This window comes from Bufo bufo, chromosome 4 (assembly GCF_905171765.1).
Source record: "Bufo bufo chromosome 4, aBufBuf1.1, whole genome shotgun sequence".
NCBI lineage: Eukaryota > Metazoa > Chordata > Amphibia > Anura > Bufonidae > Bufo > Bufo bufo.
Window position 1 is genome coordinate 336,350,246 of NC_053392.1, and position 26,199 is coordinate 336,376,444.

The 26,199-nt window shown below is 42.4% G+C and overlaps 1 protein-coding gene across 1 annotated transcript in view; it reads left to right on the top strand.

Annotated features, from left to right (window-relative positions):
* LOC120999200 (coiled-coil domain-containing protein 162-like) overlaps positions 1–25,923 on the top strand; it is a 71,292-nt gene extending 45,369 nt beyond the window's left edge. The window contains exons 17-23 of the mRNA XM_040430074.1: positions 3,303–3,437; positions 4,068–4,220; positions 12,363–12,572; positions 14,800–14,920; positions 15,386–15,442; positions 25,434–25,561; positions 25,831–25,923. Of these exons, the coding sequence (XP_040286008.1) occupies positions 3,303–3,437; positions 4,068–4,220; positions 12,363–12,572; positions 14,800–14,920; positions 15,386–15,442; positions 25,434–25,561; positions 25,831–25,923 (897 nt within the window). The remainder of the gene's footprint in view (positions 1–3,302; positions 3,438–4,067; positions 4,221–12,362; positions 12,573–14,799; positions 14,921–15,385; positions 15,443–25,433; positions 25,562–25,830) is intronic.
* The last annotated feature ends 276 nt before the right edge of the window (positions 25,924–26,199 follow it).

Below are 26,199 nucleotides of genomic sequence, written 5' to 3' on the forward strand. Positions count from 1 at the left end.
TTTTTGAGAAATGATTTGCAAATTCATACTTTTTTTTATTTATTTTTTATAAATGTTAGTCCAGGTAATGGTCCAGTTAACTGACTGTCATATTTTAGTTATCTGATTGTGTTGTCCAAAAGGATGCTTACCATATTTTTCTGGCACACTTTTTTAGCAAGAAAAATAATTCTAGTTCAAAGTCATAGGGGGATGGGGCACAGCTACTAACGACCAATATCATGGCTGTATGATAGCTAGCACGGCAATCCCGTCTTGTTTTAAACCTTAGACTTGTTGCTTTAAAATAAGGCTTTACATCTCTAGCTGTTATACAACCTGAGATAGAGCAGGAGGAATGGAGGGGAATGGGGGCCTGCTCACAGGTTGTATGGAAGAGAGCCACAGATCTTGTACATTGTCACATATGGGGGTCTTTTTTCCAGAAAAGGAGTGAGAAGATGAGTGCTTTCTCATCTAATTACCCCTCTGTGCCAAATTAGACTGTTTATTGATGCCACGACCCAGACATTCACTAGCATCCGGATTGCGGTGTCAAATAAGTCTCAACAAGCACTTGTACCCCACACACACAAACATCAATGAAGTTTACAGTTTACACTGTCCTTATCTTTCCCTACTGAAAAATTGAAAATTGTCAGACTGCTTCACCTGATACACGCTTCAGTAATAACGATAACGATTATCACTGGAGGGGAATATCTAATATATTTCTGACAGATGGAAAAGATTTGTGCCAGTCACAAAAGACATTTTTGCTCACTATCACCACCAAACAATCAAATGTCGTATGTACCCCAAAAATGATCCCATTTTGTACAATGGAAAAATAAAAAAAGTTATAACTCTCTGAATGCGGTGATGCAAAAAGAACTTAAGTGTTTTTATTGTGAAAAAGTAGTAGAACATTAAAAATGTACATATTTTGTATTGCCATAATGATAATGACCCATAAAAAAAGGCAGCACATTATTTATGCTGAGATACAGTAATATGAAATATTTTTTCCCAATTTTTTTGTTGTCTAAAGCCTGGGTGTATCATATGGCCAGGTGCCTTTTATAAGTCAGAAAAATACGGTAATTGGTTCATATTACATATAGTTACAATTTCATATTGATAGCATTTATTCAATGTAAGACACCACAGAATAAAACTATAGACATTAGAATCTATCAGTCTTTACTGCCATATCTGTATCGAGGTTACACCCATAGCCACAAGAAAATACATGCTGTTGTAAGGCAGCTTCTAGCCACAAAGTGGTCTGACGGGGGAGAAAATATATTTTCTGGGAAAATATTGTTTGTTGAAGACATTCAGTTTTTCCACACGAATATGAGAAAATATATAGCACTAGAGATGCCTCAACCTGGAAATGCAGTTCAGTAAGGCAGGGGCTACAGTACATGGTAACATGAAGTTCGCAATGTTGCTTTGTGACTTCGCACCTTCTGATTGTCAAAGGGGTCACGATGCAGTAGTCTGTGACTTGCCTGTAACTTTTCTCCATCTCATGCCTTTTTACAGCCAGATAGCAGCTCTAAAATAGTCATGTGAGAGCAAGTTTGCAGACAAGTCACACATAGCTATATATACTGTATATCATGACTTGCTGTCATGTGACCAGTGATGGTCAGTTCGCAGTGTTCGCCAGCGGACACATGCGGGCTGCCATCTTGACTCACCTGTCTGGCGATGCACAGGTAAGCCCTTACCTGTGCCTGTGCCGGGAGCCGGTCTGAAATCAAATGCGGTCACCGGGAGCAGGCAGTTCCGAGAACAGCCGACGGGGGCCTTCATCAGGCTGTGCTCGGAACTGCCTGCTCCCGGTGACCGCATTTGATTTCAGACCGGCTCCCGACACAGGTAAGGGCTTACCTGTGCATCGCCGGACGGGTGAGTCAAGATGGCAGCCCGCATGTGTTCACTGGCGAACACTGCGAACTGACCATCACTGCATGTGACACATGTTACTGTGTAGCCCCAGTCTAATGGACATCAATTTATAAAAGTGATATGATAAAAACTTAGAAAGGGGATGGCAGCAGAAATAACAAAAGTCATGAAAGATCTCAGAAGAAGGGTTGTTTAAGTTAGCTGAGAAGACTATAGGTGGATAGGGTCACTATATATAAGCATAACGTGATCCCTCCAGCTCAACCCTGTGGATAAAATAGAGAATAGTCCTTCACATATTGCCCCAGAAATATATATGGCATATATTTATTGCATGTATATTGCAATAATATTTCATTTGAAATGTTCAGTTCATTGCAATATATTTTGTGGGACAAGCCCTTAAAGGTACCCTTCAGATCAAGAAAGAAAATTCACATTAACTGGGAATCGAACAGAACACTTACATGATAACTTCCTTTTCACCTACAAATCTGACATATCCCGGGCTCCTCTTCTGTCATCCAAGCTGGCTGCACCACTTCTTAGACCACCTGATGCATAAGTCACTTCCTGCTTGTCCAGCCCTGCTCTTGGATTTGCCAGTACTGCTCACAGCATACATAGCATGTATCAGGTAGTCTAAAAGGCAGTGAACCATCTTGAATGGCAGAAGAAAAGCCTGGGAACTGGTGGATCTACAGCTAAAAAGAGGAAAAGGAGGGCACCAAGTAATTGATCTGTTCATTTGCCAGTTAATGTTTTTTTTTTTTCTTGAACCAAAGAAAAACTTTTTAATAAATATTTTGGTAGTTTTCTACATATATAAATACATCGTCAGTTGATGATTGCCAGTAAAGATTTTTTAAGGAATTGTCTACTCTCAGGCCCGAGTCACAAACAGCCTTAACGGTGCATTTTGCTTTTCAGAAACAGCATGCTCTAGGTAATGCGTGTGCAAAAATACATCATTTAGAAAATGCTACAAAAAATGCCATTAAAAACTTTGAAGAATGCAACCCCACAGTGGGACTGGTTACATGTGGCTAGGGCATGCCCACCTATGCCAACCAATGCCTCTACAGGTTTGCATCAAACTTTTGTTGCCATTGGTTACTGCAGGTAGGCATGACTTACCACGGGGTCACTCCCTTAAAACTTTAGAAAAACTCCACAATTTCCGTGGAATCTAATGGGGGTTTTCCAACCCACAATCTATCTATCTATCTGTCTATGTATCTATCTATCTATCTATCCCTCTATCTATCTATCTCATATCTATCTCTCTATCTATCTATCTATCTATTATCTATCTATCCATCTATCTATCTATCTATCTATCTATTTTTCTCACAGAATCACGTTTGTTTTGCCGTCCATACATATTATCATTTTATTCCCAGCAAGAAAAGCTGCAGGATCTAAGAGATGAGAACAGTCAGCTCAAAGCATTAGTTTGCAAACTGAAAGCACTAAATAAGTGGAAAATCACAGCCAAGGATGGCCAGCTGCGGGAGAGGCTGAGAAAAGCTGAAAAGGTATATTTGACCCTATTGAATGTGCAAACCAAAACCACAGGAAGAGAGATTCTCCCATCTCCATTAAGTTTCTGGTATACACAGAAAAGCAACAGACGTTAAGACCATAACGCTAAACCACAGGTGTTCCCCACACTTTCTTATGCAGTGACCTGCTTTAATCCATTAGATATTATATACAAGCCTTTTCTATTTTACATCATGAGATAACCCAGAAGTGGCACCTCATATGCTGAAGCGTCTTCCATACAACTTTCATCTACGTTACTATACTGTATGCGAAGAAAAAAAAAAAACTAACAGCCTGTATATGGCTTTCATATACTGTATATCCTCCTGGAAAAACGTGATTTCTGGGTCCCCAAGAATCATGAGAATCAACGAACCACAGTGATTAGTTGACATCCTGTACAAGAACTGGAGCTATTGCCAAGACTATGTATCTATTTCAGCTCAGCCCCATTTACTCATATACAGTTGTCATGATTATTGGGTCCCAACGATCTCCACCATATCAATTCCACATTTATAGCATATGCTAGGGATACGCAATCTTTTTTAAACTTTTCCTTTAAAATGACAGTTCCTTAAAATGTATAATTGTTATGTTTTCTTGTATTTTATGACTAGGAAGCTATTCAGAACAAAAAAGAAGGCTTAAAGCTGAAACTGCTTGTGGAACAAGAGGTATCCTTGTTACGCCAACGGCTGATGGGTGCAAGGACAGCTTTGACAAAAACACAGGCTGAATCCAGCAAAGTAAAACAACAGCTGAGTAAACAGGTAGTCTTCCCGTATACTACATTGTGCATAAACTATACACTTACATGAAACATACTGCACTGTATTGTACACTGCTCACTATATTGTGAACTGTAGCACAAATACTGACTATAAGTACAGGGTTATGCACAGTAAAGCTAAGTCATATGGTTCCAGTTCTCAGTGTTCCTAAGCCAAGTACCCAGTACCCACTGCTAATTCCATCAAAATACCCCTAAAATGCGCTGCACATTAAAAGCACGAGGATAGTGCAAGTAAATACCACAGTCTGATATCTAGGATATAGTTCATTAAAGCGGCACTGAACTTTCAACAAATTTTGCATTAATCAATAGTACAATGTGTGAACATGAGGAGTAACTATTGCTGGCTATAATATGACTTGTATCTGCTGTTTACTAGCAATTTTCCTCTGTGCTTGCTGAATATCTGGTGTGCAGTTCTCTCAGACATGGTGGGTGGAGACTAGCTTCCATCCACTACACACCCAAAGTAGAGGAGAATCTCCTTCCTATCTGTCTCACAGTCACTTGGAAGCAGCCCCAGGATAATGGAGGACATTAAAGATAGCTGTATTTGTGTGATGAGTTATAAGCTTTCTACGTAGCTGTTCAGTGTGCATGTCTGTGTATATTTCCTTAGTTCATTCTCACTCCTCACCTCTCCATAGATTTGCATTGACATGTGTAATATGATCCTCCTGCAGAGATGATCCCGTCTTGAATGGGAAAAAGGCATTTCTCACAGAAAAAACATATTACAGAGTTTCTTGCGTTCTCTTGTACTATTGATTTATGCAAAGTTGTGTGAAAAGGTGTAGTGACCATTTAACAAATGCAATGTCTATTAACTTGTGCTTGGTTTCATACATCTCAAATATTGATGGGGGCGTGGCCTGCACGCTAATGGCGCCGGTCGCTTAGCTCTTCAGCTCCGGACCTCACCTGTCTAAAGCGGCTCACAGCGGCATCCAGAGAACCCGACACCCGGCATCTATCACCTCCACCAGCATGGGGAAGGTACGCAGGCGCCCGGTCCCGGTCAAATTAACCAAATTCTTCGGTAAGCAGAGTCCGGCAAGCACAGGCCTCAGAAGCGCTACTCGGCCCTCGTCCTCACCAGGCTCCAGCCCGGCCGCGCCCGCGGCCTCACCGTGTACCTCAGGGGGGGGGTCTATCAGCGACAGACACTCCAGCTCGCTCCCTACCCACCTGACCGAGGAGGTTATGAGAGCCCTGCTCGATAATCTGCGCTCCTCTATGAGAGAGGACATGATGGGCTTGCTGAAAGACCTTAAGAAAGACATTAGGGACATTGGGGAGCGCACGGCGCACATGGAAAACAAGATGGCCGAATTTGCAGCGTCTCATAACTCCCTCATAGAAGCTCATGAAGCTGTGGAGGAGGACATTAATAAAATCAGCGCAAAGCTGCAGGACCTGGAGGACCGTCATAGACGGAATAATGTGAGGATTAGAGGCATCCCAGAAACGGTGGACAACGCAGGTCTGGAACCGCTTCTCAAACAACTCCTTCAAGCGTCTTTACCCACCTGCTTAGATAGAGATCTAATCATAGACCGCATACACAGGGTGCCGAAACCGAAGGGGTTGGATGCAGCTGTACTCCGGGATGTCATCGCCCGGATTCACTTCTATACAGTGAAAGACTCTTTCCTCAGGACACTCAGCCGGGAACCACACCCATCAGCCATATTCCAAGGCATCTCCGTCTACTCTGATCTCTCTGCCGCTACACTGGCTAAAAGAAGGGAGTTTGGGCCGGTTGCCAAAGTATTAAGGGAGTGCGGTACGCCAGACCTGCAGGGTAATGCGATTGTGAGGTCACGGTCAATGGTAAGCGAGGGTCACTCACAGTTATATAGGGAAACCCCTGGGCAGGCATACAGCAGTGAAGGAGAGGCTGGCACAAAAGTCCTCTGGGGCACACTCTGTATTTAGGGACCAGGCCTGGTGGTGGTTGAGGTGCCCTGGTTGTTGCAGGTGTTTTATGTGCCTGGGGCAAGGTCCCTTTAAGGTTCGTGACGCCAGTGCCGGTAACGGTGGCACACCGGTGGAAGGTCTTAATAAGCAAGGAACACAGATGGCAGGGTGAACCAAACTTTACTTTACTGTAGTAAATTCCACTTTGTACAGTTAGCTGGCAACTCAGTTCCACATGTCAAGTACACTTCACAAGCAGGTCACACAATTATGGCAGGTATATGGTGGTTAGGCAAGATACACAGAGGGGAAACATCCACATGCGCAGAATCAGGCTGTACAGACTCCTCGGAGATTAGTGTACACTGTCCCTTTCGGACTCCTGTCTGGCTTTAATCCCAAGGCCCAGATACCTTATTGTAGGCTTTTATCCTTGGTAAATAATCCTCCTTAGGTGCTCATTCTTGCTCCATACCTCTAGTCTCTCTGCCCTTCAGCTTACTTGTATTAGCCGGACATGTTGGCTCTGCTGGACTTTGTGGGAACTACAGGGTTGCTTCCAGGAGGTACCCTCTTCCCCTGGGATAGATCTTCTGAGCTAACATGGCTCTGTGGATCAGGAGGTAGACTAGGATCCCTCTACTAGTCTCCTGGTGGCAACTAGAAGCCTGGACTGTCTAGTTGCATGTCAGGAGAAGGCCCTGACTGGTGCCTTCCAGCTTGTCTTTGCAGACTCCTGACTTTCAACAACCCTTCCCTGTCTGGGGCCTGAACACTTATACTCGGGGTACTCTAGCTCCCTCTAGCGTCTGGGATGACTAACTACAGGGACTAGGCCTGATGCTACATAAAACAGGGAAAAACATTACATATAACAACAGTATTTTATAGTTTACATAAAATATGCACAATAGAAAATGACACTCCTATACCAAGTGAAAGGAAGTAACGCACACCACAATTGACCCTCGTGTAGTGCCCACGCTTAGTCCGTGAGGCCACTACAGGAGCAGCAAGTGAAATATAGATGGGGCTTCCCAGTAAAGCTACTGGTTTCTCATGCTGATACTTTGCAAGTTCTCCACAACCCGCATGAAGCGGTACGTAAACTTATGCAATGGGGCCTCATCACAGATGAACTGCAGCTGACAAGAGGAGGCACTTCGCGTCTGGGAAAACTTGTTCCGGAATGGGACGCTGCCTGAAAAGAGACTGTGGGGTTCCTGGATCCCTCTGCGCTCAGGTTTTGGGGTGACGGTTTGGAGGGAAGATGTCTACTCCTATCCCCCACTTCCTTCCTCTTCTCTACTTTTTCTTCACCTGAAAAAGTTGAACTCAATACATGATGGCCTACTCGGCTGGTTCTTATGTTTCTATCCTTTCTGTACTCAGCACTTTTCTCTCTTTATGTTTTACTGTTCAGGTTTGGTTAAAATGTGAAGGTGATGCAGGATCCGCGAAATCTGGGCTTCATGATATTCTATACTGGGTGTTAGCTAGTAATTTTCTCAACAGTATGTGTGGGAAGAGGAGCAATGTTATGTATATAATATGGGGCTTAAGGTCTTTTCACTGAATGTGAGGGGACTGAACTCCCCATATCGCCGCAGGCAGCTGTGGGCAGATATCCTACACTCTAAAAGTGACGTAGCCTTCGTTCAAGAGTCGCACTTATTGGAGAAAGATGTACATAGGTGCGTGCACAGAAGAATATATTCCATTCCTGCGCAGTAAAAAAGTGGAAGGCTGGGGTCTTTATCTGTATAGGGGCCACTACCTCGTACTCGCTCACTGAATGTATCACAGATGCCAAAGGACGCTATGTTATTTTACTCTGCAAGATAGGTGGCAGATCCCACACTCTGGTGACAATTTATGCTCCCAATGTCAGACAACTGTCCTTTTGTAGAAAACAGTTCAAAAAAATTCAGAAAGTTGCGCAAGGTGACGTAATTATAGGTGGGGATTTTAATATCCCACTGGACTCGGACTTGGATTTCAAATCTGCGCACCGTGCGCATAGGGGAGAACTCCGAGCCACTTTGCGGGAATTTCCATACCATGATATACGGAGGTATTAACACGGGGGAGAACATAACTACACCTATATCTCCTCTGCGCACCTATCACAATCACAGATTGACTACTTTTTAGTGTCCAGTAGTTTGCTAACTAATATTGAGAGGTCTGACATTGGGAGTGCATCGTAGTCCGATCACGCGCCAATCAGTCTGGTAATGGCAGATGGCGTTCCAAATTCCCCGCCCCCACAGTGGCGGATGAATACTTGTCTTCTCAAATGTCAGGGTGCGGAATCTGTCCACTGTGCTACAAGATTTTGTGGGTAATAACGATCAACCAGACATAAGCACTGAGTTGCTCTGGTGGTCGCATAAAGCTTATATGAGGGGCATACTATTGCAAATGTCGTCTCGGCTTAAGAGAAAGAGGGAAAGCGAAATAAAAGAGGCCAGGGACAGAAAAAATCCCAAATATTGATTATACTAGGTAATTTGTTGAATAAAAACCCCTATGAGATGGTCACTGATTACCCTATATTAACAGGAGAAATTCCTTCCTGATTCCACATAGGTCAATTATAATAAATACTTAAATCAATGTTCCTTCTCTAGAAATCTAGTACCCATAACTTGTGATATTATTACCTTCAAGAAAGGCATCCAGATCCCTCTTGAATTTATTCAATTAATTAACCACCACAAAATCTTGTAGCAGAGAGTAATATAGTATTGTTTCACAAAAGGTGGCTCTTTCAATCCCAACTTAGTATAGAATTTAAAGGTTGTGTAAGGTGAATTTTTTTCTGATTGCATTTTACTCATTTGGGGCTAAAAAATTTTTTTTTCAATTGGTCTTTAATTAAAATATTGAGCTGTTCTGTCACAAAGGGTTAACAGTTTTTTTAGCTGTGTGGATCCTACTTTCACTTTGTGTTAGTCATCTCATAACCTTTACCTCTAAATTACTAAAAGAGGTCATAAACACTTATTTAGGCTACGTTCTTATCAGAAAGAGAGGAGAGGACAAATAAGGAGCGTCAGCTCCCGCCTGACGGTGCAGAGAGAGAATTCAAAATTTTAACCCCTTAGGGACCCATGACGTATCGGTACGGCATGGTTCCCGAGTCCTTAAGGACCCATGACGTACCGGTACGTCATGTGTTGTTCCGATCACCGCCGCCCGGCTGGCGGTGATTGGAACAAGGTGCCTGCTCAAATCACTGAGCAGGCACCTCGACTAAATGCGCGGGGGGGTCCCGTGACCCCCCCCGTGTCGGCGCGGGGGGGGTCAATTCAGACCTGCGGTTTGCGGCTTTTACCTGGTGCGGCGGTGGTGCCATTGGGTCCCCATGGGGCTGTGGGGGGGACCCGATGGCATAGAAAGCAGCGCGATGCCTTCGGTTGACGAGCCTGTGAGATCCAGCCCCCTGGATCTCACAGGCCGGAAGCTGTAGGAGTAATACACACAGTATTACTCATACAGCCAATGCATTCCAATACAGAATATATAGAGTATAAAGTATTGGAATGCATTGTAAAGGATTAGACTCCCAAAAGTTCAAGTCCCAAAGTGGGACAAAAAAAAAGTGAAAAAAAAGTTGAAAAAATAAAGTTTTCCCCCCAAATTTAAAGTTTCAAGTAAAAATAAACAAAAACGTCATTTTCCCCAAATAAAGTTAAAAAAATTAGGGGGGGGGAAAGGATACATATTAGGTATCGCCGCGTCCATATCGACCGGCTCTATAAAAATATCACATGACCTAACCCCTCAGATGAATACCGTAAAAAATTTAAAATAAAAACTGTGCTAAATAAACCATTTTTTGTCACCTTACATCACAAAAAGTGTAATAGCAAGCGATCAAAAAGTCACACGCACCCCAACATAGTGCCAATAAAACCGTCATCTCATCCCGCAAAAATCATACCCTACCCAAGGTAATCGCCCAAAAACTGAAAAAATTATGGCTCTCATCCTATGGAAACACTAAAACATGATTTTTTTTGCTTCAAAAATGAAATCATTTTGTAAAACTTACATAAAAACAAAAAAGTATACAAATTAGGTATCGCCGCATCCGTGACAACCTGGTCTATAAAAATATCACATGATCTAACCTGTCAGATGAATGTTGTAAATAACAAAAAATAAAAACGGTGCCAAAACAGCTATTTCTTGTTATCTTGCCTCACAAAAAGTGTAATATAGAGCAACCAAAAATCATATGTACCCTAAACTAGTACCAACAATACTGCCACCCTATTCCGTAGTTTCTAAAATGGGGCCACTTTTTTGGAGTTTCTACTCTAGGGGTGCATCAGGGGGGCTTCAAATGGGACATGGTGTCAAAAAAAACAGTCCAGCAAAATCTGCCTTCCAAAAACCATATGGCATTCCTTTCTTTCTGCGCCCTGCCGTGTGCCCGTACAGTAGTTTACGACCACATATGGGGTGTTTCTGTAAACTACAGAATCAGGGCCATAAATATTGAGTTTTGTTTGGTTGTTAACCCTTGCTTTGTTACTGGGAAAAATGGATTAAAATGGAAAATTTGCCCAAAAATTGAAATTATGAAATTTCATCTCCATTTGCCAATAACTCTTGTGGAACACCTAAAGGGTTAACGACGTTTGTAAAATCTGTTTTGAATACCTTGAGGGGTGTAGTTTCTTAGATGGGGTCACTTTTATGGAGTTTCTACTCTAGGGTTGCATCAGGGGGGCTTCAAATGGGACATGGTGTCAAAAAAAAACAGTCCAGCAAAATCTGCCTTCCAAAAACCGTATGGCATTCCTTTCCTTCTGCGCCCTGCCGTGTGCCCGTACAGTAGTTTACGACCACATATGGGCGGTTTCTGTAAACTACAGAATCAGGGCCATAAATATTGAGTTTGGTTTGGCTGTTAACCCTTGCTTTGTAACTGGAAAAAAATTATTATAATGGAAAATCTGCCAAAAAAGTGAAATTTTCAAATTGTATCTCTATTTTCCATTAATTCTTGTGGAACACCTAAAGGGTTAACAAAGTTTGTAAAATCAGTTTTGAATACCTTGAGGGGTGTAGTTTATAGAATAGGGTCATTTTTGGGTGGTTTCTATTATGTAAGCCTCACAAAGTGACTTCAGACCTGAACTGGTCCCTAAAAATTGGGTTTTTGAAAATTTCTAAGCCTTGTAACATCCCCAAAAAATAAAATATCATTCTCAAAATGATCCAAACATGAAGTAGACATATGGGGAATGTATTTTGGAGGTATTACTATGTATTATAGAAGTAGAGAAATTGAAACTTGGAAATTTGCAATTTTTTTGAAATTTTTGGTAAATTTGGTATTTTTTTATAAATAAAAATGAATTATTTTTTACTTCATTTTACCAGTGTCATGAAGTACAATATGTGACGAAAAAACAATCTCAGAATGGCCTGGATAAGTCGTTTTAAAGTTATCAGCACTTAAAGTGACACTGGTCAGATTTGCTAAAAATTGCCAAGTCCATAAGGTGGAATAGGGCCGAGTCCTTAAGGGGTTAAGCTCTGTACAGAGAAAAGGACTCTCTATTTTTAATAAAGACCAACTGAAAAAATAATTTTAGCTCATAATGAGTCCAATGCATTAATATAAAAAATGCCCCCAAAGGTGTATATAGCCTCTAAGGAATTTTCTACTTTGTAGGATATATTCCTTATTTTCCTTCATGTGATCTTAGACCCTTGACACTGCTACTGAATTGGATCTTATTTTTCAGCCAAATATATCTGAGGCTTATAAACACTGTTATAGGAAAGATATGACTCAGCGACTGTGCCAGATCTGTGGAGAGGACTGACAAGTCTGATGTTTGGCAGGGATCCCTGATTTAAATTACAATCCAACTAGAGAAGATTGTGTGGGTGCAAATAAATGGAAGGGCGGTTTTAGAAGTTGAAAACTAAAACCTTTATTTTGCTCTGTCTCCACCTTTAGTTAGATACTTGCAGTGGTTGCGCTGCAGCAAATGAACTGCACATTGTGATCCCTTCATTCTTCATTTCTTCTAGTGCTCACTCAGTTCAGCTTGATTTATTTTGTTCCGGACAAAATACCGTAAAAAATATCAGATGTTCGCCTCCTAGAATGAAATGACTGTGTGGTAGACTCAATCGATTGCCATGTGACATCTATATTATTACTTTACAGAAACAGCTGCTAAATGAGTCTGAGCACAGACACTCTCAGGAGACGAGACAGAGACAGCAGCTAGATAGTATTAAATCTGCCAGCATGGACAAGCTGCTGGAGGATATTGAGGAAAAGGAGCACAAACTGCGCTCTTTTGCCGAGGAAACAGAAAGATCATCCAAAATGGGTGTGCTGCAGCAAAGTAAGACAAAAAAAGAAGTAAAGCAGGTAATTACACACTTCAAGAACTTTAGTATTGTTAATAAATAAGCCATGTTACTTAAAGGGGTTGTCTCATCATGGACAATGGGAGCATATAGCTAGGATATGCCTCATTGTCTTATAGGTGTGGGTCCCACGGCTGGGACCCACACCTATATCGAGAACGGAGCCCTGTAAGTGAAGGAGGGTGCACTGCACATGCACAGCCACCCTCCATTCATTTTCTATGGAGCCGGCGAAAATAGCCGAGTGCTGGCTCAGCTATTTTTGTCGGCCCCATAGAAATGAATGGGAGCGGGGGCCGCGCATGCGCAGTACGCTCCCATTTACTTCTATGGGGAGCCGGCTTGATGGTGGCCGGTTTGGAGTCCTCCAGCCACCACCTTGCGGGGCTCCGTTCTCGATATAGGTGCGTGTCCCAGCGGTGGGACCTGCACCTATAAGACAATGGGGGCATATTCTAGCGATATGCCCCCAGTGTGCATGATGAGACAACCCCTTTAAGCCCCACCATCAAATTTTCTGTCCATGACACATAATCCTTGACCCGTGCTTCCATAAAACACTCACAATTTCACCATGGCAGCTACACTTAGGGCAGGCCCTTGGGATGTGTGACCTATGCTGTCATTGAAAGGGGCAGGCTCGGACTGCTGACAGAGGAATATACTGGTGGACCCCTAAGCAATGGTGAGCCCCCAGTCCCTCAACCCATGCACAAGTGGCACAGACACTGACTGCACTACTTACAGATAGGCAGAGCACAGCATCTCAATCAGCCTATGTTCATATAAAAAACTGGATAATAAACCACCCGGTTTATTATTATAGACACATCAGGTGGCTGAGATGACTTCCAGGCAAAGAGGTAGGCCATCCAGTAACCTCTGTCTCCAAGGACCTGCTGCCTCGAAGTTAAAGCAGGGACCTCCATAATGAATCATCTTGTGTCACATCTGCCACTGTGTGAGCAAGTAGTATTTGCATGTAGCTGTACCGTAGGCCCCCAGAATGAATTTTACTAGTGGACCCTAAGCACCCCAGTCCGACAGTGGAAAGGAGTGTCGCTTACCTTAATAGCCTGGGCACCTGCTCCTTGCATTGTGACCTCACACTTGGTGCTCAAACATATGGAGGACCGCTACACAACAGGCTGCTTCATTGCCTTTTCCGCCTCCCTAGACAAGGGGTGTGGCTTAAAGAGGAGTAGCTTGGCGGGAAAGGAGGGGTGGCTAAATGTAAAAACATTTGGTGCAAAGTAAGCCAACCGATCGTGAAAAAGAAACAGTTTTGTTTCTAAACGTGTAGCTAGAAGACGGTGTACCTGTTTTTTAAATATGAAATAAAGATTATTGGATTTTGTCGCTGACGTTTCTTCACATTTTGGATAAGCCAATCATGAGGTGGTGTAAATTTAGACAAAAATGTGTATAGATGCACCAAAATGATCATTCAGCCTGAACCGCTGTGATACATTCAGTATACCTTTAGACAGTCTAAATATTAAATATGACTACTAAATCTGCCCCATTAAGTTTTGGTGACACCTTAAGAGGTGGGCATCAACAGAATACACAAATATACTGCACGGGGCACCATCTAATCTAAGACCAGTCCTGGCTATAGCACCCTAATGACAGTGACAATGTATTGCGCTGATCACAAGCTAACATGGCAAGTAGGCTATTTGACCGGCAGAAGCATCCTGATGACTGACGTCTTCTGCTGGAGAGCTACAGATTGCTTGAGACTATTCTGCAGGGCGCAGTGCAATATCCCAGTGGTGTTAGTTCTGAAGCAAACCATCAGCGGATACACACACATTTCCCCCAGTATAGACAATTGCTCATATATAGGCTCATGTTTCCTAGAAGCTCTGCTTGTATAATAGACATTGGAAACCTTCTAGTTTTTTTTTCAACCTCATGGGAACATTATATGGTGATGTCATTTTGAGCTGCCACGATTCTATGATCTGTTATGCCACCAAATTGTGTCTGTTAAAGGTAGAAGACACAGAAGTAGTGCATGAAACTCTATGATCGTATCAGAGTCAGAACTTTGACCAATTATATCCTGTTTATATAGCGCTAGCATACTCCGCAGCACCCTACCATGAACGTATGATATACATAAAGACAGATAGCCATGTGTAGAATGGGGCTGCATGTTTTCTGTGACTTTTTTACATTAAAACTCATAATTTATACTTTACTTCTTTGTGTTTGTGTAGATAAAGTCTCAGCTCATACAGGAGCGCTGCTTAAAACTGGATGCTTTTCAGCGTGTAGATGAACTACAGAGCCAAGTGTATGACCTGGAAACGTCCACTTCTCTGAGATCATCACCTGGAGGTAAAGGACCATATAAGATGCATTCACGCCAAATAAAGTGTCACAGAGAGCGATATCTGGACATCTTCTGAAATCGCAGTATGCCTATTATGCACAGGGCCAAATTCTCCATAAAATGAGCATGTAATGAATAGTTTTATAAAGAGTTCAATCGTCAGCTGACCCTCACAAGCCACAGAATGAAAATCTAGATTCACGTCAGAATGTGGTAATTCCTCAATTTCTCTTAAAATGTGTTCCCTGAAAACAGTAAACTAAGCACAGAATGTGTTGCTGAATCAGAGATTGCTGCAGCCAGAGAAAGGCCTGTGCAGCATATAATCACTTCTGTCAAATCTCCTCACCAGTAAAAAGGGGGGGGGGCTCAAAGTTTGAAAAGCACAACTGTAGCGGACCTGTACCTTCTGTGGGAAAATGGCAGCAGGTCAAATTAATATCTAAAGAGATATTTATTTTTTTTCTCAGGAATGAAAAAGACATCTGCCCCCCTTGCATCCCGTGCTTCTAGGAGCCATTCAGCAGGTATTAAAGTTTTTATACAGACAAAAAACACAGAAAAGAGTGTAAACTGCAAGCACTTCTCTGAAGAACTATGATTATAGGGCTTGCAGGATGGTAGCTGTGGTATGCCGCTGTGGGTCTCATTTTACACAGTGAAATGTAAGAACATCTGAAAAACATTTCTCTAAAATTATATCTAGTATTCCTCTGTCATTTATATTTAGCCGTACCAAAATTACATACAGTACAGACCAAAAGTTTGGACACACCTTCTCATTCAAAGAGTTTTATTTATTTTCATGACTATCAAAATTGTAGATTCACACTGAAGGCATCAAAACTATGAATTAACACATGTGGAATTATATACATAACAAACAAGTGTGAAACAACTGAAAATATGTCATATTCTAGGTTCTTCAAAGTAGCCACCTTTTGCTTTGATTACTGCTTTGCACACTCTTGGCATTCTCTTTGATGAGCTTCAAGAGGTAGTCCCCTGAAATGGTTTTCACTTCACAGGTGTGCCCTGTCAGGTTTAATAAGTGGGATTTCTTGCTTTATAAATGGGGTTGGGACCATCAGTTGCGTTGAGGAGAAGTCAGGTGGATACACAGCTGATAGTCCTACTGAATAGACTGTTAGAATTTGTATTATGGCAAGAAAAAAGCAGCTAAGTAAAGAAAAACGAGTGGCCATCATTACTTTAAGAAATGAAGGTCAGTCAGTCAGCCGAAAAATTGGGAAAACTTTGAAAGTAAGGGCTATTTGACCATGAAGGAGAGTGATGGGGTGCTGCGCCAGATGACCTGGCCTCCACAGTCACCAGACCATTTCAGGGGACTACCTCTTGAAGCTCATCAAGAGAATGCCAAGAGTGTGCAAAGCAGTAATCAAAGCAAAAGGTGGCTACTTTGAAGAACCTAGAATATGACATATTTTCAGTTGTTTCACACTTGTTTGTTATGTATATAATTCCACATGTGTTAATTCATAGTTTTGATGCCTTCATAGTCATGAAAATAAAGAAAACTCTTTGAATGAGAAGGTGTGTCCAATATATATATACACTGCTCAAAAAAAAGGGAACACAAAAATAACACACCCTAGATCTGAGTTAATTAAATACTCTTCTGAAATACTTTGTTCTTTACATAGTTGAATGTGCTGACAACAAAATCACACAAAAATAAAAAAATGGAAATCTAATTTTTCAACCCATGGAGGTCTGGATTTGGAGTCACACTCAAAATTAAAGTGGAAAAACACACTACAGGCTGATCCAACTTTGATGTAATGTCCTTAAAACAAGTCAAAATGAGGCTCAGTAGTGTGTGTGGCCTCCACGTGCCTGTATGACCTCCCTACAACGCCTGTGCATGCTCCTGATGAGGTGGCAGACGGTCTCCTGAGGGATCTCCTCCCAGACCTGGACTAAAGCATCTGCCAACTCCTGATAGAGCGAGACATGATGGATAGAGCGAGATATGATGTCCCAGATGTGCTCAATTGGATTCAGGTCTGGGGAACGGGCGGGCCAGTCCATAGCATCAATGCCTTCGTCTTGCAGGAACTGCTGACACACTCCAGCCACATGAGGTCTAGCATTGTCTTGCATTAGGAGGAACCCAGGGCCAACCGCACCAGCATATGGTCTCACAAGGGGTCTGAGGATCTCATCTCGGTACCTAATGGCAGTCAGGCTACCTCTGGCGAGCACATGGAGGGCTGTGCGGCCCTCCAAAGAAATGCCACCCCACACCATTACTGACCCAATGCCAAACCGGTCATGCTGGAGGATGTTGCAGGCAGCAGAACGTTCTCCACGGCGTCTCCAGACTCTGTCACGTCTGTCACATGTGCTCAGTGTGAACCTGCTTTCATCTGTGAAGAGCACAGGGCGCCAGTGGCGAATTTGCCAATCTTGGTGTTCTCTGGCAAATGCCAAACGTCCTGCACGGTGTTGGGCTGTAAGCACAACCCCCACCTGTGGACGTCTGGCCCTCATATCACCCTCATGGAGTCTGTTTCTGACTGTTTGAGCAGACACATGCACATTTGTGACCTGCTGGAGGTCATTTTGCAGGGCTCTGGCAGTGCTCCTCCTGTTCCTCCTTGCACAAAGGCGGAGGTAGCGGTCCTGCTGCTGGGTTGTTGCCCTCCTACGGCCTCCTCCACGTCTCCTGATGTACTGGCCTGTCTCCTGGTAGCGCCTCCATGCTCTGGACACTACGCTGACAGACACAGCAAACCTTCTTGCCACAGCTCGCATTGATGTGCCATCCTGGATAAGCTGCACTACCTGAGCCACTTGTGTGGGTTGTAGACTCCGTCTCACCACTAGAGTGAAAGCACCGCCAGCATTCAAAAGTGACCAAAACATCAGCCAGGAAGCATAGGAACTGAGAAGTGGTCTGTGGTAACCACCTGCAGAACCACTCCTTTATTGGGGGTGTCTTGCTAATTGCCTATAATTTCCACCTGTTGTCTATCCCTTTTGCACAACAGCATGTGAAATTGATTGTCACTCAGTGTTGCTTCCTAAGTGGACAGTTTGATTTCACAGAAGTGTGATTGACTTGGAGTTACATTGTGTTGTTTAAGTGTTCCCTTTATTTTTTTGAGCAGTGTGTATATATATATATATATATATATATATATATATATATTTATACACTAAATTGTTTGTGCTTCAATGGGGATCCAGATACAAATCAATCTATCCAAAGCTAACAATTCACACCAGCCAATTCCGGTTTAAGGCACCACCCCTCCTGACCGTCAAGCATGTGGATGTAGTACAATCAGCTCCCAACTGGTTAAAGTATTCACATACATTTTACTAATATAACTACCAGCAATGGCAGTCAGAACATTGTGAAAGCATTATAACCATACCTTTATGTCACCTGGGTGTTTATTTCGTAGTTACATAGTTAATACGGTTGAAAAAAGACATAAGTCCATCAAGTTTAACCAAGGGATAGGTGGGGATGCGAATACCAGAAGGAAATGAGACTCAGATTTCTACACGTTTTCATAAGCATTAATGTTGTTTACTTTTAAACTGTCCACTGTTCCTGCCGTGACCACGTCCTGAGGAAGTCTATTCCACAGTTTCACAGTTCTTACAGTAAAGAAGCTTTGACGCTTCTGGAGACTGAACTTTTTCTTCTCCAGTTGGAGGCAGTGCCCCCTTGTCTTTTGCGCACATTTTACATGGAACAACCTTTTGCTGTATATTTTTTGTATGGCCCATTTATATACTTGTACAGGTTAATCATGTCCCCCCTTAGACGTCTCTTCTCAAGACTAAATAAATTCAATTATTTTAATCTTTCTTCATAACTAAGACCCTCCATGCCCCTTATCAGTTTAGTCACTCTCCTCTGTACTTTTTCCAGCTGCAAAAAAATTCCAGATGAGGCCGCACCAGCGCTTTGTATAGTGGTAATATTACATCCCTGCCCCGTGAGTCCATGCCTCGTTTAATGCATGACAATATCCTGGTGGCCTTAGAAGCAGCTGATTAACATTGTGTGCTGTAATTCAATCTATGATCTACAAGGACACCCAAATACTTCTCATAAGTGACTCCCCCAGTGTTACACCTAGGACATATGAAGCACGGAGATTATTACTACCAAGATGCATAACTTTACATTTGTCCACATTGAACCTCATTTGCCAAGTTGATGCCCAATCACTCAGTGTTCAAGTCAGCTTGTAGTTTGTGGACATCTTCCATAGACCGTACAGTTCTACACAGCTTAGTGTCATCTGCAAAAATAGATATGGTGCTATTAATCCCGTCCTCAATATCATTAATAAATAAATAAAATAATAGAGGACCCAGCACTGAACCTTGGGGTACACCCAGGACCATTCTGAATAGGAATCATTGACCACAACTCTCATGTCCAGAAAAATGAAATCAAGTCCTTTCTGCGCTCAACCTACACCACCTAACTCAAGTTTTGTCTTAACTTCAGCTTCTTCTATTACATAACTTCTAACAGCAGAGCAGCTAGTACATACGGCTTATATATAATCCCTGTTCCAACAATAGTGTTTCATCAGTGCAGAGCAGTGCAACTTTGAGTATTAAAAAACACTTTCTTATCTTTATCCAAAACAGAAAAAAATGGCGTGTTAAATTTTATCATGGAGGTGTGCTGCTCAATGCTGGAATTGGCTAGTGTGAATTGTCACCTTTGCTCATGGATCAGAAGGATGACGTTGTTCCTGGTTGATTTGTATCTGGATGCAGAGTGAAGCGCGACAATAGTTTATTTCATTTACTGACGTTAAAGGGATTGGACACCTCTTGTTCTTGTGCACCCGGCCATTTAACATGGGTAGGCTCAGCACTACCCACTGTTTGAACATCTATATTGCTACAATCAGGGACAATTGTAACATAGTAACATAGTACATATGGCCGAAAAAAGACATTTGTCCATCCAGTTCGGCCTGTTATGCTGTAGTCCTCAATAGTGATGGTAGAATATTCGTCATATATTCACAAATTCAAGATTATTTTCTTGATCACGAAAAATTGGCAATGTAATATTCGCGTAATGCACGCGCAATACAGGCGTGGGTCACTATAGCTACATTTTTCAAGCTGCTAGAAGTTTCCTGAGACTGGAGAAAATGGTTGGCACGGCAGAACATTACAATAGCTTTATATGCAGATAGAGTGCTCCAATATATTCACGATTGCGCAAATCGACAATTCATGATGCGAATATTTTTGCGCAATACGTGCAACTTCACATTTTAACAGGTCTGACTACATATTAGTGATTGGTGCACTAAGTATTGTTGTGAACTTGTGACATCACAGCACTATGTCTGTAGCATGTATGTATGGACAGCCGAACCAGCTACACTATATCCCTATCTAACCTACACTGACTATCTCCCACTAACTATCTGTATTATATATATATATATATATATATATATATATATATAAATGAGCTAACTAACTAACTATCTAATGTAATGACACAAAGCACAGAGCACAGCAATAACATTGCTCTCTCTCTCAGATCTGCAAAAAACTGCAGAAAATGGCTGCTGGGGAGGTTCTTATATAATAACTGGTAGGCAACTTTCCTATTGGTTGCTAGGGATATATTGCAGCCTTCTCATTGGCCCAATATAAGATATTGCAGCCTTCTCATTGGCCCACAAGCAAGAAGGGAGGTTACTGATGAAAAAAAAATCTAGAATATTCAAAATTACAAATATATATCACTATATTCTAAATATTCGCCAATTCTCGAAGTGCCGATATTCACGATTAATATTCGCTATTCGAATATTCGTGCTTAACACTAGTCCTCAATAGACAATGCTAAACATTTATAATGCAAATATACCCTAATCGTATTTCCCTGGATACTCTGGTTTCCTTCTACACTACAAAAAAAAACATACTGGTAAATGAATTGTCTTCATCTCAAATTTGCCTTATGTATCTAATATAGGAAAATTAGGACTGTGAGCTCTCTTGGCTACAGGTACTGATGATTAGGATGACAATCTCTGTACAGTGCTGTAGAATATGGAAATAAAGGCTTATTATGTTAGTTATGCAGCGTTCACATGCTGAACAGCATCGTATAGAAAAAGTATGAATTACATTGGTACCTGGCACTGCAGAAATTACATTTTGGGAAGAGACCATAAAACAATATATTATATGCCATAGTATAGCACAAACTATACATTTAAGAATGACAGCAATCACAAGGAAATCTGGGGCCATAAAAAACATTAGGCAACAGGCTGGGTCAAGGGTTACAAAATTATGAGGCGACTTCTAATAATTTACAGTAGATCATTTATCAGGAGTTGCCTGAACCATGTCTTTTAGCTTTCCAAACCACTGTTGAAATGCAGGAATATTGGAAAAGAGTCAGCGGTGAAGCATCAGACAAACACAAGGTTTGAATAGACAGCACAGGCCCTGCAGAACTATACATATAAAACATATACAAAATGCAGGAGTCCCAAAAAAGCCACATAATTGACAAAAACGCCAGTTCTGTTTCCTGCGTTTCTTAGTTCCCATAGACTTTCAGCTAACATTTGGAGCTGGCGTTTTTAATGCAAAAAAATGCACCAAAAATGCAGGTGAGGGGGCAAAGTATGCCACAAAAAAGTGCACATAAAAGTGCTTTTTAAAATCCTAAGTGTGAATCCACCCTCTTGGTCTATCAGCACACTTATAGGGCTGCTCATGGGAGGAGTGGCCATAGACCCTACAGGGAGATTTCCCGGGGGGCTGACCCACCCAGGCCATGCTCTTGGCCACTAGCCAGGTAATAAAGATCTGATGCCCTCAGCATTAACTAATGTAGGCATTATTTTGTTCTGCATTAGGGTATTGCTGATCCCACCCACTTATGTTATCCCGCCTTCTGTCAATTTGGAACTGCCTATAACATGGGGCCACTTTTAGTTGTTTTTTTTCCCAGGGCCACTTTAAGTTCCCAGTCCTGGGGCTGCTGCTCTTTTTAATCATTTGGTTAAGGCCTCTTTCACCCGACCAATTTTGTTTTTCCTGTTTACGGGCCGTTTTTTGCGTTCCGTATACGGTCCATATACGGAACCATTCATAAATAATGGTTCTGCAAGAAAAACGGAATGTACTCCGTATGCATTCCATTTCCGTATTTCCGTTTTTCTGTTCTGTTGAAAGATAGAACATGTCCTATTATTGCCTGCAAATCACGTTCCGTGGCCCCATTCAAGTCAATGGGTCCGCATATGGAAATGCATCTGTATTTCTTCTGTATCTGTTCCGTTTTTGCGGAACCATCAATTGAAAATTTTATGTCCAGCCCAATTTTTTCTATGTAATTACTGTATATGCCATATGGAAAAACGGAATGGAAAAACGGAACAACGGATCCGTGAAAAACCGGACCGCAAAACACTGAAAAAGCCATACGGTCGTGTGAAAGAGGCCTAAGTCTAGAGCTTAGTATGCTAGATTATAGCAATTTCACTGCATACTAGCTATATACTCTAGTGATTTAAAAAAAAATGAAATTACAATTGAAAAAAAAAAATACTCCATCATCTGACTAAAAGAGACCCCTGAAGTTCAGGCCTCTATTCACTACAGTGCATAGCGAATACGTACACCGCAGCTATGTATGCAGTGTATGGATACTGATTTGTCTTATATGCGCAGCAGTAAGCGCTGTCCTGATTGTGCCTTCCTCTGAAAGATCGATTCCTCAGAGAAGGATTCCCTACACTGCTAGATTCCATTGGAGCGCAGCGAGGTCAGGCAGGAGCAGTGATATGTTGTGCAGAGGTTTAAAGGGCTATTACGTTGAACCAAAATTTTATCATCTTATCCAATTTTAGTTCATTTCAGTTTGATTGAAAAAAATCACAGCTAGAGTTGAGCAAAGTGAGCTTCGGATGCTTAATCCGAAGTCGCTTTGTTCAAAACTTCGGAATAATACTATAGGGAGATTCGTCTCTGTACAGTATTAGAATATATGGGCTCCAAAGAGCCGAAGTTAGTTATTCGCAAAGTCGCGCGTTACTTCGTTAAATAACTTCGGTAGTTGATTTTTAAAGTGGAAAACCACTTTCAAACTTGAAACCGAACTCTGCTTCAGTTCCGAGGTACTATAGAAATAAATGGGGCCTCCAAATACAATGCATTTTTCACTTATGGTTGGCTGGGCGATATTGATCTGGACCAGGTGCAATCAGGACAGAACTATAACTGAAACACTGAACGCAATCAGACAAAACTGGTTGAACCTGCAAGAATTTTTCACTGAATAGACCGTGACACAATCTGTATCAGTCGTGTGAAAGAGTCCTTAAGGGTTGCTGACTCCTGCTCACTGATACATCCGTTGATGGGATCTCGTAGATACTGCCTAGTGTACCTACATGATCACATCTGGAGTGCGGCAGTTTAACAGCTTAGCAATAGCAATTATTCCAGAGCAGGTGTGGCATCTAAACAGTTTGACAGTCTGTTAGCCCATTGGTGCCTGCAAACCAATTTGGGAGTGCCAGTATACTGCCATGGCAGCCGGGGGCTTAAAAAAGTCTGTAATTGGTATTCACATGATAGACCATACTAGAAGCTTGGCCTAATAGTTTGCCTTTCAGTGTAAGGTTGGATTCACAAAGCACTGATCTACACTGCTCAAAAAAATAAAGGGAACACAAAAATAACACATCCTAGATCTGAATTAATTAAATATTCTTCTGAAATACTTTGTTCTTTACATAGTTGAATGTGCTGACAACAAAATCACACAAAAATTAAAAAATGGAAATAAAATGTTTTAACCCTTGGAGGTCTGGATTTGGAGTCACACTCAAAATGAAAGTGGAAAAACACACTACAGGCTGATCCAACTTTGATGTAATGTCCTTAAAACAAGTCAAAATGAGGCTCAGTAGTGTGTGTGGCCTCCACGTGCCTGTATGACCTCCCTACAACGCCTGTGCATGCTCCTGATGAGGTGGCGGACGGTCTCCTGAGGGATCTCCTCCCAGACCTGGAGTAAAGCATCTCCCATCTCCTGGACAGTCTGTGGTGCAACGTGACGTTGGTGGATAGAGCGAGACATGATGTCCCAGATGTGCTCAGCCACATGAGGTCTAGCATTGTCTTGCATTAGGAGGAACCCAGGGCCAACCGCACCAGCATATGGTCTCACAAGGGGTCTGAGGATCTCATCTCGGTACCTAATGGCAGTCAGGCTACCTCTGGCGAGCACATGGAGGGCTGTGCGGCCCTCCAAAGAAATGCCACTCCACACCATTACTGACCCAATGCCAAACCGGTCATGCTGGAGGATGTTGCAGGCAGCAGAACGTTCTCCACGGCGTCTCCAGACTGTGTCACGTCTGTCACATGTGCTCAGTGTGAACCTGCTTTCATCTGTGAAGAGCACAGGGCGCCAGTGGCGAATTTGCCAATCTTGGTGTTCTCTGGCAAATGCCAAACGTCCTGCACGGTGTTGGGCTGTAAGCACAACCCCCACCTGTGGACGTCGGGCCCTCATATCACCCTCATGGAGTCTGTTTCTGACCGTTTGAGCAGACACATGCACATTTGTGGCCTGCTGGAGGTCATTTTGCAGGGCTCTGGCAGTGCTCCTCCTGTTCTTCCTTGCACAAAGGTGGAGGTAGCGGTCCTGCTGCTGGGTTGTTGGCCTCCTCCACGTCTCCTGATGTACTGGCCTGTCTCCTGGTAGCGCCTCCATGCTCTGGACACTACGCTGACAGACACAGCAAACCTTCTTGCCACAGCTCACATTATTGTGCCATCCTGGATAAGCTGCACTACCTGAGCCACTTGTGTGGGTTGTAGACTCCGTCTCATGCTACCACTAGAGTGAAAGCACCGCCAGCATTCAAAAGTGACCAAAACATCAGCCAGGAAGCATAGGAACTGAGAAGTGGTCTGTGCTCACCACCTGCAGAACCACTCCTTTATTGGGGGTGTCTTGCTAATTGCCTATAATTTCCACCTGGTGTCTATCCCATTTGCACAACAGCATGTGAAATTGATTGTCACTCAGTGTTGCTTCCTAAGTTGACAGTTTGATTTCACAGAAGTGTGATTGACTTGGAGTTACATTGTGTTGTTTAAGTGTTCCCTTTATTTTTTTGAGCAGTGTATATTGAAGTCTGTATGGCTTTTGGGTGCATCCATTATTGCTTCGAGCCTTTGTGCGGACCGCCAGATTTCCAAGCAAAGTGCTGTATAGTGGCCGTGCTTGGTATTGCAGCTCAGCCCCATTGACTTGAATAGGGCTGAGCTGCAACTAGGCCACATGACTGATGTATGGGGATGTCACTAGCGTCCTCTAACAGCTGACTGGTGGGGGTCCCACATGTGGGACCCCCACAGATCTGATATTGATAAACTAACTCCTTTAATGGTCTGTGTGTTATGCAGATGTAGTCCATTTTATGACGGCTGTTTAAAGTTTTCCCTTTTACACAGCACCGGCATTAATGTCATATGAAACATTCCACTATAACCAAGAAATATGGGACCCCCTGGAGTATATTCCATCAGCAGAAGCAAAATCATACATCCAAGGAGAGAGGAGACTCCAGAGGCCTAAAACGGTGAGAGGCACTCCTAGTAAAAAAAAAAAAAAAAAAAAAAAAAAAGGAAGTCAGCTTCTCTCTTCATTCCTATGAGACTGAAATTGTGGCCCTCATAGGAATAAATAGAGAAACTGAAGTCTTCGTCCACTGACATATTCGATCCGTAACTATTTTAACATGCTGTCATCTGAATGGTTGACATGAATCAGTCTATAACATGTCTTGAATTTGATTTAGACTTTGGTTATGGTGCTGCGAACTGATGTTCTTTCACCTCATTTTTCCAGGTACCAAGCAGATGCCAAGGCCCTAACCGGACAGATGGCACATCACAAGCCATTCTCACCCAGCTCCATGAGCTTAGACTCAAGACTAAGTAATGCATTTGAAGCATCTTGAAGCCAACGAGCGGTCCGCTTCAGTGTTTTCACTGGTAGCCATGCCTATTGCACCAAGTATATGAGCCCACTGGTAGCAGTTATAGGCTCTAGGACAATATCTTATTGACAATTGGTTATGAAGCATTTAACAGTAGTTATGTGAGAAAAAGAATGAAAACAAAGTGAGCGTTGTCTGTGACACACCCTCTAAAACGTCATGTACTTTGTGATATCTCATACAGTAGACTATTATACAATGGACACACGCTCTGCAGC